The sequence below is a fragment of the Chelonoidis abingdonii genome, chromosome 1, assembly GCF_003597395.2.
Source record: "Chelonoidis abingdonii isolate Lonesome George chromosome 1, CheloAbing_2.0, whole genome shotgun sequence".
Taxonomy (NCBI): domain Eukaryota; kingdom Metazoa; phylum Chordata; order Testudines; family Testudinidae; genus Chelonoidis; species Chelonoidis abingdonii.
In genome coordinates this window covers 157,046,233-157,063,862 of record NC_133769.1, presented here as the reverse complement: position 1 = coordinate 157,063,862, position 17,630 = coordinate 157,046,233, and the positions used below count along the sequence as shown (strand labels likewise).

The window sequence follows — 17,630 nt, the reverse complement described above, 5'->3', positions numbered from 1 at the left end:
CTGTGCACAGGGCTCAGGTCACGGCTGCTGGCCTGCTTCCCAGCCACTGGCCCCGTGCCCCATGCCTAGGGATCTGCTCTTGGGGCATTGGCCCCCTGCTCCTGGCTGCTGGGGCTCTGCTACTGGCCCCACAGGCAGGGTCCCAGCCTTTGCCCCCTTACTCCTGTCTGGGTCCCTCTCCTGGAGACAGGGAACTGCTCCCAGCCACAGCTGTGGGTGGGGTGGGGGGCACAGACAGGGGTAAGTGGGCTGGCTTTCAGCACCGCCACTATTAAAAGGTTTCAGTGCCACTGGCAAGAGATGGTTATCAAAGGATTAACAGACAGGCTTTTACCCCAGACTGGTGAGGTGCTGTTTGGTTTCCTTACCACTGTGAGTAGTGTTTCAGATACACCTGGACTGTGAGGGGCAGTGCAGTTATGGGAATCAGCTTGGGACGGTGAGGGGTAGTTCAATACTCAGGCAAGTGAAAAGCTGCCAGCCCAGCGAAAAACGGTCAGATACCCTCAAGAGTGTGAGGGCAAAGGGTGAGGGGAGGATCAAGGAGAGCAGCACTTGCTGTCGCTGCTGGGATAGGCAGGCAGCTAGCAAGAGCAGCCGAAGCAGGAGGAGACAGCGGGGCAGGGGCAGGGAGAGAATCTAAGCTTCAAAAATACCATAACCTCAGCATAAAATTACAGCCCCAGCGGTTGGCGGGCCCTGTACCAGCCGGAAAGCTCTGCACCCCAGGCAGCGTTTCTGTAGCATTTCCAAGCTTCAGCGCACGCCTGGTTCATAGCGCCGGTTGGCCCGGGGCCGGCACGCTCCCTACGGGGCTCCCCGGAAGCGCGAACATCTGCTGCTCCCAGGCGGAGGAAGGGCGAGAGGGGCTCGGAGCGCGGAGCTGGGGCGCGAGACAGAGGCGCTCGGCTCCCCGCAAGCAGGGACCGTTCCCCGCGCCGCCGGAGGCGTGGCCCCCTCCGCCCGCCTCCCACCGCTGGCTCCGCAGCTCCCATTGGCCTAGAACCTCGGCCAACGGGAGCCGAGGGGGCGGGGCCTGCGAACGGGGGCCGCGCGCAGAGCCGCCTAGCCGCGCCTCCGGCGCCCAGGGGCCGCGGCACAGGGGTCGGTCGCCGCTTGCAGGGAGTCGAGCGCCTCGCGGATCCGGCGCCTCCCTCGCGCCCGAGCTGCCCATTCCCGGGATTTTTAAGTTCCCGGCGCCCCCCGTTCGCCCAACGTGCCGGAGAAGAATGCGGTGGCCGGCAGCGTTTATTGAAGGCGGTTTGGGGATTTGAATGAAAATACCCCCAACCGACGGCTTAAAGGGCAGGCTGAGGGCGAAACAGATAGAAAAATAGCGTCAGCGCTTGTTGGACGCAGGTTCCAGTCTTGATTTATGGGGGTTTATTCGTGTTGAAACAAAATCACCATCAAACGTGGGCTCTGTGAGAGACTCAGGTGCCGGGTTTGACGTTATTTCTTCTTTGAATATAAATTCTTAGTTCTGCTGCTTGTGGAGTTTTTAAAGGACCTTTTCAGGGCAGCTTTTACATCTGACAAAATGAAGCCCATATATTTTTCAGTCAGTTATGCCTGATATTGGGACCCTGTTTGGCACAAGGGACTAACGGACTGCCTGACCCAGCAGAACATCGGACTGTTTTGTTGTTTTTCTTGCTACATGTGACTGAGTGTGTTAAAGCACACTGGTTCCCCCCTCCCCCCGCACATCCTTTTAAAGATTTTTCCAATATGAAGAAATTTAATTTCCGCAAAGTTTTGGATGGTTTAACTGCCTCATCTCCTGGTGGCAGTAGCGGTGGTGGCAGTAGCAGTGGTGGTGGAATTGGGGCTGGAAGTGGATCCGTGCATCCAGGAGGGACTGCAGGTGTTGCAGGGACACCCAGAGATGAGATCCAGGAAATTCTGTCTTCGGATTATTTCCAGATTTGTAAGGTAAGGATTGGAGTGGCTCTTTCTATTAATTTACTATTAGAATTAAAAGAAAGAATGAAAGAAAAAAGCATCTATTAGGGGGCCTGAGTGATGTGATGCCAGCATACCTTTTACTTGACAACTGCAGTGTTTGTGGTAACGAACCCTGGAGTGATGGAAATCACATTTATGCTTGTTCTTCCCTGTGCACAGTTGTAGTAGTAAACAAATTCATAAGGCTCTTAATGTCAGCATCAAGAGCCCAATCCTGAGTTCAGGCTCAGTTTCCAAATTGATAACACTACAGTGGCCAGGTAAGGAATTAAGGAAAGGTAGCAAGAATAAAATGTGCAAGTGAGCTCTTTTTTGGAAATTCAGAGTAGCATGCAAGGGTTCATTTTTAAATAAAATATGTTGCAGGTAATATTTCAGGAAAGGTCATTAAACAAAAATAAAATCCAGTGGAGTTGATGTTGCACATAATGTTTTCATTTCTCATTTGTGATGCACTGAAAAGGGATCAATTATTTTCTTTTAATATTCCCAGTGAAGACTGTTAACTATGGCAACATTATAATAATAGAATAGTATCAAGATTAAATAGCCCCAAATTTGATTGGTTTTTGTTTTTCTTAAGTGTTGACCTGATCCTTCAATAGAGTTTTTTTTATCTGACTAAAAAGTGTAGGTTCATCCCTGTGTTTGTCTTTTTCGTGTTTATTTTTCATAATGAAAGCTTTAGCACTATTCTTAACTAAAATGAAATCAGTACTAGCTTCTCAGTAATTATAACCAACGCTACAACAACAAATTATAATGAAAAAAAAAAAGAAATGAAATGTTAAGGACAATAGGATTGGGCTCAACTTTAACATGAATTCTGTTGACTTTCACTGGGAGTTGTTCTTAAGAAAGGACTGCAGAATCATATCCCTTAATGCTGAACTTTCAAGGATGTCTTGTAAAGTGTGAAGAGGAAAAATGATTTTTTTAAAAAAATTGTAAGAAAAAAAATTGCTAGTATGTTTTAAAAGCTGTGTTAATCTTCCCAAAATAAACTTCATCCTTCAAGGTTTTTGAAATTCCAATTTGGCTCAACTTGATATACAAAAAGTCAAAAAAGGATGAACCATTTATTTTTATTTTTTGTTATGCTTAATACCTTATTATTAATTTATGTTTTGCTTAATACCTTTGAAAAATAAAATAGTTTGATTAACATAAGGCATATAAAGAAAAATAAATTAAGTTTACCTGTTTAAGATCCTTCTTTATTAGTCAGCATAAAAGGCTATGGTTTGAAATTTGGGGAATGATCAAATCATATCGTAATCTAATTGCTTTTGGTTCTTTGAAAAAAAGAAGAAATTTAAGATATTTAACCATGTAAAGTGATTACTGTTCATTTATATTGCATGCATCAACATAAATATTTAAAACTAAGGGCTCACTTCTGCTGTCATTAAAATCAAACAATTAGCACATTTTGGGGCATTATGGTTCTAATTCTGTTCCCAATTAAAGTCAATATAGAAACTCACATTGACTTCAGTAGGAACAGGACCAGGGGGAAAATTACTTCAGTGAGCTTTGATTAGGCTCTATGTAAATAATAATGGGAATTTTGCCTTTCATTACCTTCTGTGAAAGCAGGATCAGGCCCTTTGGCCAAATTCCTCCATAGTCTAACTGTGTGCAACTCAGCTGTCTTTAATGGAATTATACCTGTTTACACCAGGGTTCAATTTGGCTCCTTTTGTGTATGTATACAATAAAACAGTATTATGTCAAACTTCAAATATTTTAATGAGTCCCGCCTCTCCTTTTTAACACCACAGTAATAAAAAGGAAATACAAATCATCAAAAATATATTGTAATAGCATTGTAGAATCTGACTTAAATCCACAAAGTCAAGGGAATTCTGAGTTAAGGCTAAAACTCAGCGTGTTGAACTCTATGATGAAGTCATCTTACAGCACCTATGATTTGTATTTGTCTCAAAATAGTATTGTGTGATATTACATGTCATATGTTGTAATACGTAGTCAAAATAGGATGCATTAAGAATAATGTCAGTTCATTTTTAGCCTTAATTATGAATTTACTTGTTACTTTAGAATATTCTGTGGTGTTGCTTTCCGATGAATCTATCTACATACATGAGTCCATTAGTAATACATTATTTTTGGAAGATTTTGGCAAGCAATAATTGCTTCTCTTTTTAAAATTAGCAGACTTTTAATTTTTTTAAAAACATTATTAAGCTGAGTTATATTGATACAAGTATCAGACATGCATCTGACGAAGTGGGTATTCACCCATGAAAGCTCATGCTCCAAAATGTCTGTTAGTCTATAAGGTGCCACAAGACTCTTTGCTGCTTTTACAATATTGATACATGAAAGCTTTAGGCAGCAGCAGCAGCACTTGCTTGTAAAAGCATGGTACTGCAGAGGCCAACCTGATAGTATACAAGATATTCACTGGTACTTCCTTTGATCAAAACGTATAGATGCAATAAAAGCAAACTTGCCAAAATATTCCATAAATATGTGGTGATAAAAAAATACACTGCCCTAAAGGTTATCCTTAGATAGGAATTATTCTGCTGTATGGCCTTTTGGTAATCTTATGAATATGTTTGAGTAAACCAACAGAAGACCCATAGGCCCCAATCCTGCACTTTGTAGCACATGAATGGACCACTGTGCTCACGCAGACCCTCACTGAAGTCAGTGGGGTTTCACATGGGCACAGCAGTCCACCCACATTCTACAAGGTGCAGGCTCAGAGTAATAATTTGTACTATAAACCAATTCAAGAGAAATGTTGCAAAAGTAAAAATAAAGAAAGGATCATAGAATCTAAAACTTGCCTTTTTTCAAGTTACTCCTACACAGACTTTTGAGATTTTCATTGAATATTATTCAGCTGGAATAGGTAAGTTTTTTAGCTACATGTCTGAGGTCCTGATCCTGCAGCCCTTGCTCACTCAAAACTCCCATTAAAGCAAACGGCAAATTTGAATTTTTATGGGCTGCAGGCTAAGGACAGATAGAGCAACAGTTTAGCTAATCTTTTAAAATGGTTTTATTTTTCATTCCTTTACTGTGTCTTCACTTAGGTGTAGAACATAAAAGCTGACTCATACTTCAGAATTATGGGACCTGATCTTGCATTCCTCACTTAGACACATCTCCCATTTGAAGTGAATGGGAGTTTTTCTTAAATAAAAACTGCAGGATCCAGATTACGGTTAAGATGCTGGTTTTATTAACAACAGATTTAAGGGCTTTTTCCTCTCTGTATTTCAAAGGTGCTTATCACTGGGGTGTCTATCAGGTATATTAGTAAATTAGATTTAGGCACAAAGCTAATGGATAGAAACTGAATATTTTGTGTTTTTGGATGTGTTCACAATTGCCTTTTGATATTTATTTTCAAACGTAGGGGACTACATTAATGATTTACAGAATATAAATATACTAGGTTTGGAAATATTGTGAGCTAAATTGCTATTGCCTTTCCTAACAAGCATGATAAATTTACATGAAGGTAATGTTGTAATAATCAGTGGCAACCTCTTTTACAGTATTAATATAATGACATGAAATTCTAACACTCTTATAGTTGTCAGCTACTGTGAAATCAGCAAACTGAGATACAGATCACATAGTTTACATGGCTGCCCTTGGGAGGTGGTTATTCATGTGCATATCATAAAGATATTGATTATAGCTTGGATCAACTGAATCAAAAATTTTAATGTAGTAGCTGTGATAGATATTGCAACCACATGTAATATCTGTGAGGATCATTTTGTGTTAAGTGTATGAATGGTTTATATAACACCGTGGGCCAGGGATTGTATGTAATTCCCAGGGGGAAGGATTACCACAGCTCCGCAAGGAACTAAAAGTAGTAGGGGGTGATTAAGATGAATCATTTAGCTTATGAACACTCCAGAGAGCTAGTACCCCTTGGAGAGGCTTCAATATACTAGTTCAGACTGGTTGTCTTTTTTTTAGAAACCAACAGAGAAAGAACAGGCTTTTGGTGTAAAATGGCTGGGTTTAAACTGACTTGGGGCCTTCTTTCTGATCCAGCAAATGGACAGGACCTTTTATCAAAGCACTCCAACCCTTGCAGAAGGGTTGGAAAGACTGTGGCCTACAAGAGCCCCATAAGACTGATGGGTGACCTCTGGTAAGCTTTTAGCATAAGTATAGGAACTTTTATTGTTTTTAACATGTTTTCTCTGTAATGTTTTTACCTTGAGAATAAAGGTGCTTGCTTAGAAGGAGCTGTGTGGTAACTGGTAACTGCTGGCAATACACAATTAATGGCTCTGAGAGAGAAAGCAATGCACAGGTTCTGGCCTTTAGGGAGAATGGCTTTCTGGAGGTATGGCAGTGTAATGCAGGGAGCTGTGGACCCTTTAAACCCCAGTCAGAAAAGAGAGAGACACAGATTTCCAGCCAAGAGAGGTGATGGCTGGGAGCTAGAAGCCTTAAGTGCCCTCAAGGGACCACAGAGAGGGAATGCAGGTGAAGTTATACTGAAATTGTGACAATAGCCTCGTGCCAAAAACTGGGCCTGATCCAGATGAAATTAGTAGTAGCCAGGGGCGTCATTTACTCTGAGATGGGGGAGGAGCAGTTGCCTCCTCAGTCCCTGGTTTTCCACCCCTCTGACTTTTCATGGGTCTGTATGCTTCATTATGTCTTCCACTCCCACTCCCTCCCCCCAACTTTGGGTGTGATGATTAGAGGAGCAATAATTGCCCAGTTTTTCTCATTCATCGTGCTGTTTTGGACAGAGAATATTCTGTATGCTGACACAACTTTGCCCACCCTTTACCCACAGAATTTTTCTGAAATGACACCCCTGATAGTAAAGCTCAAATTGATGTTAGTGGCATAGAATTAACCTGATTCTTTGGAGTAAGGGTCATAATCTCTTATATTTTGCCATCATATTAAACAGGTGCTTTCCTAACACATGTTCACAGGTGAGTACAAGCCACAGTCCACAATATGTAAGAACCTGTTGGACTAGAACCTGGGAGCACAGGGGTTCTGCATCATCGCTGGAAGCTTAGGCTGGGTTTCTGGTGGAGGACCTTGTGCTGAGCACCGCAAAAAGTGCTGCCCAGAAGGGCCTGCTTGGCAGCCCCTTGCAGCCCCACCGATTGGCTCATGCTGGTATATAAATCCGGAAGCCACTATTGGGAGCTGATTGAGCTATGATGCGGGTGTCCTACTTTCTTCCAAACCAGACCCTGTCTTGCTGTGAATCCCTAGACTCCGGCTTCTGACCCTGGTTTGTTCCCAACTCTGCTATTTGCCTGCTGTCTGTAAGCTGGTGTCTGACTCTGACTTCCTGGAATTCAGACCCGGCTCAACCCTGACTCTGCTACTTGTTTCCTGATTGCAGCTGGGTAATTGACCAAGGTGCACAGGCTGCCCATGGCCTGGTCCTGACAGTTTGCTCAGACCACCTTTGCCCATCCCCTCCCACAGACTGTACATGAGCAGCTAGCATGCTCACAGGGAGAAGCAACTGGCCCTTGCAGTGTTGCTGCCAGAATGGTTTGATGGGGATTGCTGGAAATTCTGGAGGATCCTGAACTAATGCTGGCTGTTCTTCCTGCTTTGCCCCCAAATGTACCCTACAGATCAGATAAAGGTGGAGTTAGTAGTTAGCATGCTCATTGGTGAAGTGCTCAATTGGGCTTCCTCCTGTTGGAGCAGAACAACCCAGTGCTTTCCGACTTGGACTCCTGCCTGCCAAGCCTTCTCAGCCATCTTTGATGACCTACATCATGTCCGCTTCACAGAGGCTGCCCCCTGGAAGCTGCCGGGGCAAAGGCCAGCCACCTCCTGTGCTGCTTTTTTCTGATGGCTTGTGGTTGATGTCATATGAAGTGAAGCAGCCCAACTATACCAGTTCTTGTGAGGAGTCAGTTAGGATGTGAAAAATGAGCTAGCCCATGTTAAAAACCCCATGTTCCTAAAGGCTTTTATTAATCTTGCCTTGTGCATTGACTCTTGGCTGCATGTTCAGAAAGAGGAAAGAAATCCCGTGCCCACCCTGTACAACAAAGCTGTAGAACTGAGTCCTGAATCCATGTAGGTCACCCTGGGTCACTGACGCCTGGCCCCAAAGGAGAGAGAATGTCAGCTGCAGTGTTCCGGGACATACTCTTGCCTCTTGTCCCACTTGAAAGAGCTGGGGAAATGGAGCAGCCCAAGCCTGCTAGGGTGGTGTACAGCCTGGGCATCACTAGAGCTCCATGCTCTGGAACCAGCCCTCAAGTGGAACCCTGTCTGGAATCATAGGCTGGCCCCACATTTCCAGTTGCTACTGCGGTTGCAGACTATGGGCAGGCACAGCAGATCCCCTGCAACTAATGATAATAGACTCCAGGACTGCTGCCAACTTTGTAGGTGCTAAGGCAGCCCAAACCTTGCCAAACCCACACTAGACCTGGTTGCGATGATTGATGGGTTCCTCCTATCATCAGGACTGATGATCAGAGAAACTGTCCCCTTAGAGACCATAGTAATAGGGCACCAAGAAATAGTATGCATTGATATGATCTGCTCTCTATTCTGCCCAATAATTCTTGGTATTCCTTGGTTGGAGCTGCATGACCTATGTATCTCCTGATGGTGGAGAAGCATTAGCTTCTCCTCCAAATATAACCAGAAAGCTTGCTTCCAACAAATCAACCAACCCCCAGTTGACCTGCAGCCAGGGCCCCAGGAGTGAATAAGACCTTCAGAAGTGAGACCCCAGAAGGTGGGGGCTAACCAGAAGCAGTGATTCCAGACCAGAACCTCAATTTTCTCAACAAATATTGAGACTACCTGAATGTATTTGAAAAGAAAAACATGGATTCACAACCCTCACACAGGGACTACGATTATCCAATAGACCTACAAACAAGGGCAAATGTGCCACGTGGATATACACTATGTCTGAGCCAGAGTTAGAAGCACTACGTGCATATATCCAAAAAAATCTTACAAATGGCTTCTTTCAGAGATAACCCTCTCCAATGTGGCACTAGTCCTCTTTGTGTGAAAAAAAGAGAGGGTCACTACATTTCTGCATAGAGTATCATGCATTGAACCGGGAACCAGCAGGTATCAGATTTGTAACCAGTACCCCCTGCCCCTCATCTCAGAATTATTGGGCTGCCTGAGGATTGCCAGCTTCTTCACTAAACTAGATCTTCAGGGGACATACAGTCTAGTGCGCATAAGACCTAAGGATGAGTGGAAAACCATTTTTCTTACCTAATATGGACACTTTGAATACTTAGTAATGCCATTTGGTTTAACCAGTGCCTTTGCAACATGTCAGCGTTTCGAAAATGATGTGTTCAGGAGCATCCTGGGCCATATGTGATAATCTACCTTGATGATATACTGGTGTTTTCTGAGAACTCTGAGCAGCACTGCCATCATGTCTGGTCTGTCCTGGAGACACAGTTTTATGCCCAACTAGAGAAATGCACCATCCCTGACTGAACCACACCACTGCTTCCATGGTTGAAATCCAGGGTCACAAGGAGTAAAAAGTGCATGCCATCCTTAATTCCTGATGGATGCCTGTAGTATGTGATGGACTGAGAAGACTGTGGCCATGAGAAGCAGGTTCCTAAGTGTGCTTCTCATGTCCTTGCCACTCGCTGGTGGGGAATTCCACAGAACTCACCTGAATAAGTCTGGACCAGCAACACCCCTGCGGGACTAGAACCTAGAACTGTAGTGGTGCTGGGCTGCTGATGCTTCCGCGTCACCATTGGAAACTTAAGCTGTATTTCCTCTGGAAGACCCTGTGAAGCTAGGCACTGCAGGAAGTACTGCCCAGAAGGGCCTGAGCGGCAGCCCTTCACAGCCTACTGATTGGCTTATGCCAGTATATAAACCGGAAGCTGTTATGGGAAGCTGTCTGAGCAATGATGCAGACTGCTTGCTTCCACTCCAGACCTTGTCTTGCTGTGGACCCTAGCCTCCAGCTTCTGACCCTGGTTGTCCCTGACTCTGCTGTTTACCTGCTGACTGACCCTGACTTCCTGGTAACCTGACCCAGTTCGACCCCTACTCTGCTATTTGCCTGCTGTCTGCAACTTGGTGCCTGACTCAGACCCTGCTACTTGTCTCCTGACTTGGTAACTGTGCACACAGGCTGCCCACAGCCCAGCTCTAACACAATATGTAGAAATGACTAGTTAGCTGTGGGACTAAATCTCATGTTCAGATCTTGGAAGATCACATTTATGACACTGCAAATCTCTTGAGTTCAGAAAGACCATTAATAGGGATATTAGGGCTTTTATTACTTTTGCAGGAAATTGGTTGCTAGGCGTGATGCAGTTGGGAGAAGATTGAATGAGAATGAAGATGAACACTTATCAGACATAGTCGATGTTGTTTATGCAAGTCTCCCATTGGGGAGAACATGAGTTTTTCCTTGCATAAGAAATATAGAATTGAGCATGCAGACAATTATATATTTAATCTAGACATACAGAAAATGTTGGAAATTCATATTTGGGTTAAGGAACACAGACCTGTGATCTCTCTAGTCCGGTATCCTCTCTCTGGCCATTGTCAGCACCCCAAACCTCAGAGGAAGGTGAAAGAACCCTACAGCAGGTAGATGTGAGATACCCCCAGTGGAAGTCCCCTCCTAATCCCCAATAATATATTGTTTTAAATCCTGATACCTGAAATTTTTATCCCTTCCAAAACATTTTGTTTACATTAACTGATATAACTGGATATTCATTTTATTCATATAAACTTCCAGTTCCCTTAAATCATACTAAATTCATAGGGTTAATAGTGTAGGTACATAACGAGGCCAGATCATACATTCCCACAGAAAAAGTTCATTTTGCAGAATTTTCTAGGAGGCATCCTCTCAAGGGAGATTGATTTGGGGGGCTTATGGATTGTGCAAGGGTGATGCCTCTTGTGACGAAATGGGAATGTTCTTAATGTTTTCTCTGAATATGGTATTGGTGCCTCAGTGTCCCCTATGCAGTTCTTAAGTATTTAAGTGGTGGGATAAGGGTGTATTGTTGCTGCAGAGCAAAGGGCCAGTGTACATAAATGCCTGAATTCAGAGTAGCAGCCATGTTAGTCTGTATCCGCAAAAAGAACAGGAGTACTTGTGGCACCTTAGAGACTAACAAATTTATTTGAGCATAAGCTTTCGTGGGCTACAGCCTACTTCTTCGGATGCATAGAATGGAACTTATATTGAGGACGCACGCGCACGCGCGCACACACACACACACACACACGCAGCATGAAAAGGTGGGAGTTGTCTTACCACCTCTGAGAGGCCAATTGATTAAGAGAAAAAAACTTTTGAAGTGATAATCAAAATAGCCCAGTACAGACAGTTTGATAAGAAGTGTGAGAATACTTTCAAGGGGAGATAGATTCAATGTTTATAATGGCTCAGCCATTCCCAGTCCCTATTCAAGCCTAAGTTGGTTGTATCTAGTTTGCATATCAATTCCAGCTCAGCAGTTTCTCATTGGAGTCTGTTTTTGAAGCTTTTCTGTTGCAAAATTGTCATCCGCAGGTCTGTCATTGAATGACCAGACAGGTTAAAGTGTTCTCCAATGCCTGACGCTCTGTCTCCTAGCAACTGATGTTCTGGGCCCCTCCCCTGCAAGGTGCCAACTGAAGGTGTTGGAGACAAAGAGATCAGGTGGCCTGCTGGCCTAGGAAAGAAACAAAGGCCAGAAAGGAGGGGCTGGGGGGTGGTTTCAGCCTGGAGCTTTCTGGGGACAAGGAGTGAAGTGCAGACGTGGGTATCTGGCTTACTGCCCCCCAAAATGGATCCAGCTGAAGGGTCCCGTTCGCAGTACCTACAAGCTCTATTTTAGACCGTGTTCCTGTCATCAAATAAACCTCTGTTTTACTGGCTGGCTGAGAGTCACGTCTGACTGAGAAGTGGGGGTGCAGGACCCGGTGGCTTCCCCAGGACCCCGCCTGCATGAACTCGCTGTGGGAAGCGCACAGAGGGGCAGAAAATGCTGAATGCACCTAGAAGAGACCCAGGAGGTGAAGTCATGTAAGCTTCTTGCCCTGGAGACAGTCTTCTCCAAGGGAGAGGGGGCTTCTCAAAGTCCTGACTGGCTTGGTGGGAAGCAGTCCCAGAGCATTGCCCAGGGACTCTGTGACACCTCCCAACCACAATTAATCTGAGGGTGACACATCTACCCCCCAAGATGCATTCAGGCAGTAGCCATCCTGCGAGGATAACTTCCCCAAGCCCTATCCTGGTAGTTTCCATTCTGTGGTTTCAACAGGGACTGTGTTATCATTGGCTGAATGACACTATCCTGTAGTGACACTGTGTAATAACTATATCAGGGTTCGGCAACCTTTCAGAAGTGGTGTGCTGAGTCTTCATTTATACACTCTAATTTAAGGCTTCGCGTGCCAGTAATACATTTTAATGTTTTTTAGAAGTTCTTTCTATAAGGCTATATATTATATAACCAAAGTACTATTATATGTAAAGTAAACAAGGTTTTCAAAATGTTTCAGAAGCTTTATTTAAAATTAAATTAAAATGCAGATCTTATCAGTTTAATGTGATTCTTGCCCTTGCTGAATTTTCCAATGTCTGGCACGTATTCGGATACTTTAAGCTGCACACAGGCTTCTGAGTGATCAGTTGTTAACCGGCTGGCAGGAGATCAGTGGATGGAACCCCAGATCGGTAGCTGAAGTGAGTGGAGCTGGCAGCTGGTAGGGCTGAGCAGGGCCAGAAGCCTGGACCCTGTCTGGCAGGGGGCCTGTGCTGGAACTCCAACTAGAAGCAAGATGAGTGGAGCTGCGGCAGGAACACCGGCTGGCAAGTGGCCAGCAGCTGGAACCCCAGAGCAGCAAATGAGTGGCTCAGCCCGCTGCCTGTCTGGGATTTTGGCCACCGGCTCCTGTCATCCGGTGTCTTAGCCCGCTGCCAACCTGGGATTCCTTCACCCAGGCCAGCAGCAGATGCTGAGTAGGACCGGCGGCTGTCAGGTGCCGGCAGTTGAAACCTCAGAGTGGCGGCGGGCTGAGTGGCTCAACCCACTGCCGTGTGTCATCAAAAATCAGCTCGCGTGCCAAAGGTGGCATGCGTGCCATAGGTTGCCGACATAAACTATATGATTGTGATTAAGACATTTTAGTGTTTGCGATGCTAGATTAGTTTAAATTGATTTTTAAAGACACACTAGATTTGTTTTCCTCCCTTATGGGGTCCATTGCAGGTCAGATATAAGGTTGATCAGTGTCCTTAACTGTGTGTTTGCATACTGTAACATGTCTGGATTTCTTTCAAGTGTAAGCTTAACTCTTAATTTCCAAAGTTTATAATGTTTGGTTCTTGGACAACATCCCTGCAAAGTATTTAACCCTAAATTACTAATATGTGCTCTCAGTCTTAATGCCAATTTAATGTAGTTTTTGTCTGGGAATTTCCTTGTTTATTTTTAATTAATAATTTCATATATGAACGTTAAACAAGAAACTCAAAGAGAATGTTACCATGTGATACTTCGAATGATTTGAAGATATGAAGTGTCAACCTTAAATCATTTTAATGTTTATGGCCAAATTAAGCCATAAAAGGCTGTTTTCTGCAATTCTGGAGCAGCACAAGGTATACTAGCTAGGTAAACAGAGTTTGCAGTTGCTTTGTTGAGGCAGAGTGTACACTCAGGATTGTTTCCTTGCACACACATTCCAAATTTTCTCTCCCCCACTTTCTCCACATCCCTTGCGTGCACACACATACTCCAATTTCCCCCTTCCCCTGGACCCCGATATTCTCCTTCACGTGTGTGTGCACGCACACACAGAGTTTCCCCCTCTCGCCTTCCCTCTCTTTTCATTAGAACTGGTGTAACATATAGCTTTTGAAAAGGAGAATTTAAGATCATTTTTTGGGATTATATTTCATAACTAAAATTCATCTGGTTCATAAGAACTTCCCGAGAGAGCGACACACACAATTGCTATCTCCTATTGTTTGTAAGAGACTGAGGTCATAGGTTGATTCCCTCTTGCCAAAAGGCCACCACCTCCCATTGCTCCCAGTGAAAGAGAGGCCAACCTGTCCTCATGAAGGTGGTGGCACCCTATGCTGTCAGCCCATGGAGAGGAACATAAAGGGTACAGGAGGCAGCAGCCCATGGCAGTGAGTGTTAGAGCCCGGATTGACGGACACTCGTTCATGCTACTGTGCTAAAAATAACTGTGTAGATATTGCAGCTTGGGCCGGAGCCCAGGCTCTGAAGCCCACCTCCCTCCCTAAGCTTTAGAGCCCGAGCTCCAGCCCAAGCCACAATATCTACACAGATATTTTTAGTGTGGTAATGTGAGCCCTGCGGGCCCAAGTCTGTTGACCCATGCTCTGAGAGTCACTGCCCTGGGCTGTGTAGATGTATCCTCAGTCCCACTAAGTACACTAAGACATGCTCTTCTGAAAATAGCTGCCTGAGGGCATAATGGAACATGTTAACCATTTTGAAAGTGTAGTAGAATATTATTCTTTAGCATTTGCTGAAGGAGAAACTTTCAGGTGCATTTTGCAGTGATGGCGCAGGTCTGGGGTTAGTGTCCTCTTACCATGGGATAGGAGAAACTGAAGTGCTGCCCTGGTATCCAGCTGCCTGTGGACACTGTTGGAGAAGAGTAAAGAAAATGGGAGAGAAGAGAGGCAGTTGCTACTAGAGATGGTGAGGGGGATGCAGCGCAGAGGTCAACTTTCGTGCCTATCCTGACCTAATGGGGTTATTGGCATATATGCAGTAAATGCAGACCATTGACTGAAAAGATTCTATTATGCCTGCTAGTTTTATGACATCTGATGTGGGAAAAGGGCATTGGAGTTATAAAAATATTTTACAAAACAATAATACCTAGCAATAGTATAGTATTTTTCCTCCAAAAGGGACCTATAAATTTGATCTCTGAGTGCTTTACAAAGTTGGATCTTCATTTTACAGAAGGAGGAAATGAGAAATGAGAGAGGTGAAGTGACATACTCAAGACTGTGCAAATACATTGTGCATTTTTTTTCTGTAATAAGGAGATTTCCAGCCCCCAGTGCTGAGGCAGGACTAGATGACGTCCCAAGAGCTCTTCAGCCCTACATGTCTGTGTTTAAAAAAGCTGTTTACATGGATTTGTTAACTTGTCACAGCTTATATAAGATGCTTGCTGGGAATGAGAGAAGATAGAGGGTTGTATGATTTGAAGTGTAAGTAGTGTGTATCTGGGGGAGGAGATAATGTTGTCAAGTACAGATGGTTGATAAAACTTAGCTCTTTAAATGGAATGTGATACTATCCCTGGATGATTTTGTCCAGTTTTAATAGGCCTGCTCGCTAGCAAGGTTTGTGAATGATAAAAGATTGGTAGTGCAAATGGGAGATGTTTGGTGCCTGCAGTTAGGGACAAATTTTGTGATTACATACACTTTGTATAGCTCTGAAGTCAACAAGATTGCACAAGGTGTAAGTCAATGCAAAATGTTACCTTTAACTTTTAAGGCTCTGATTCTGGCTGCTAGTGGATGTACTAGTCCACCCTAGCACATCTGTTTGCAGGATTACGGTTTAAACAGTTACAATGGATTGCTTACATTTCATACAAAAAACTACAATAAAAGAACATTAATGATGCAAATTGAAGAACTCAAAAGTCTGGAACCTGATACCTCTGTGCCCTTGCTTATATGCACTACAATCTAGTCTTTAATATATGATCATATATTATTATTTCCTCAGGATGCCTGCCTGATTTAGGACCAGATCCTCAGCTGATGTAGATTGAATTTGCACTGAGGATCTGGCCCTTTGTATACAGGTTGGATGGTGCACTGGGAATGAGGCAACTGTTCAATATTTATTTTTATACTCCTTATTCAGTGAGAAATCCTCTGTCTCATTCACTGTACATCATGCAGACTGCATGCTAAATGAGTTGCAGGTCCTCTGATGTTTTCCTCATTCACCACATGCCATCTATCCTGTACATGGAGGGACTAAATATACTTTCAGTAAACACCTGTGTAAATTTGGTTTTACTCCAGATTTACACTGGGGTAATTGTAAATAGAAATGGGTAAAAAATAAAGCACAGATCCATAAGACCATGTTTCATTCACTAATATATTTGTGCCTTAGATATTGTATACTGTTTAGCCTGCACACTGGGTGTGAGTAAATGCAGGGATAATAGCATGTGGTTATGTACGTAAAGATCTGATTCTCCGGCACCTTGCACATTATGTGGTCATTACATCTGTAGTGAGATTGCAACATGAGGGTAAAACATTTTCATTCTGATTTGGTAGCATTTTATACTTACTTTGCATGGATGTAAATGACTATACAAGTGGAGAGGCAGTGGAGAATCAGCCTTAAAGACTGTATCATAGTGCACATGCAAAAGGGTTAGGGCTAGGGTTAAGGTTGTGTGAGCAATCTTAATCTTGGCTTTTCTTGACTTTTGGGTGCGTCACTTTCCACCCTTAATGCTCTCATTTTTTGTATGAAATTTCCTAGGAATTTATAGAAGAATATTTATAAAAACAAAGAAATTCTATTATGTGAAAATTTCTTGTGTATAGCAGTAAAATGCTGTGTCCCGCACAAAATGTGTGCTCTTTGACCTAGATCCTGGAGTTGTATCTGAAGCAACGTGAAGTTGAAGAGCACAAAGGTGATGGTAAGTCACTTTTATGAACTTCGCTAATCCTGGAACTTTCAGAGCACCAGTTCTGTTCCTGCATAAAGTAGAGCAGCCTCGCGGTTGCTCAACTTTGTACTAGTAACTGATGGCTCCTATGGCTGTTTTGGTAGTCAGGGATTGCTAACACACAGGATTGCCCCAGCTACACAACGCCTCTCCTGGACATGCTTCCTGTGCCAAGGGTTGGGACTGAGTTGTGCCTTAGGAACCATTATGGGAATGCAGGGTGTTGGATCTACTGGCTTTCCAGCTGCTTTGCAGTGCTAGAGTGGTATAAAGAAGCCACAGAAAGGCCATGTTCCATTCACTATTCATCTTGTGCGTTATGAGGCATTATCAAACATTATATAAATGAAATTTCATACCCACCATGGAAGATAATAAAATTGCACTCAAATTACATGCAGTGAGAGTGCTAGTAGAAAGTTGGGAGCTGATTTAATTGTACAGAGCTAAATTCTACTGATAGTATTTGTGTAGAATACTACTCTGTGAGTAACTACATTGCAGTCAATAGAGCTGTTTGTGATTAAGGTACTACTCATTGTGAGTAAGGACTGTAAAATATGTTCCATAACAAAATTTCACTGGAACACTGATAAGCACAAACCCAACCTATAGATTATCTCTCTATCAAATTTCATTTTACAGCCTTCCTGCTGTGGTGCTAGAGCTTTTCAAAAAAGGTTGCAAAACATTTTAAAACAGTGGAATCCCTGTTTTATGAACTAAATTGAGGATTGAGGAGTTCATAAAATAGAAAAGTTAATAGACCATCTCAAAATTACAGTAGGTACAGTGCGTAAGTCGCAGTATGGTGCACTACAGCACTTCCTTCTTGTCGTTCAAACCACTACAGAGTGATTTCCAGTGCACTGAAGGCATCAAGACATTAAGGGATGTTGACTTATTTTGAATTGACTTTGATTTTA

General features: G+C 43.5%; 1 protein-coding gene across 6 annotated transcripts in view; it reads left to right on the top strand.

The window, feature by feature from the left end:
- The first annotated feature begins 1,181 nt into the window (after positions 1 to 1,181).
- The window catches only part of STXBP5L (syntaxin binding protein 5L), a 451,518-nt gene continuing 435,069 nt past the window's right edge, over positions 1,182 to 17,630 (top strand). For all 6 annotated transcript variants that reach the window (XM_075071819.1, XM_075071811.1, XM_075071817.1 and 3 more), the window contains exon 1: positions 1,182 to 1,935. In XM_075071819.1, coding sequence (XP_074927920.1) covers positions 1,732 to 1,935 — 204 coding nt within the window. In that variant the 5' untranslated portion in view covers positions 1,182 to 1,731. The remainder of the gene's footprint in view (positions 1,936 to 17,630) is intronic.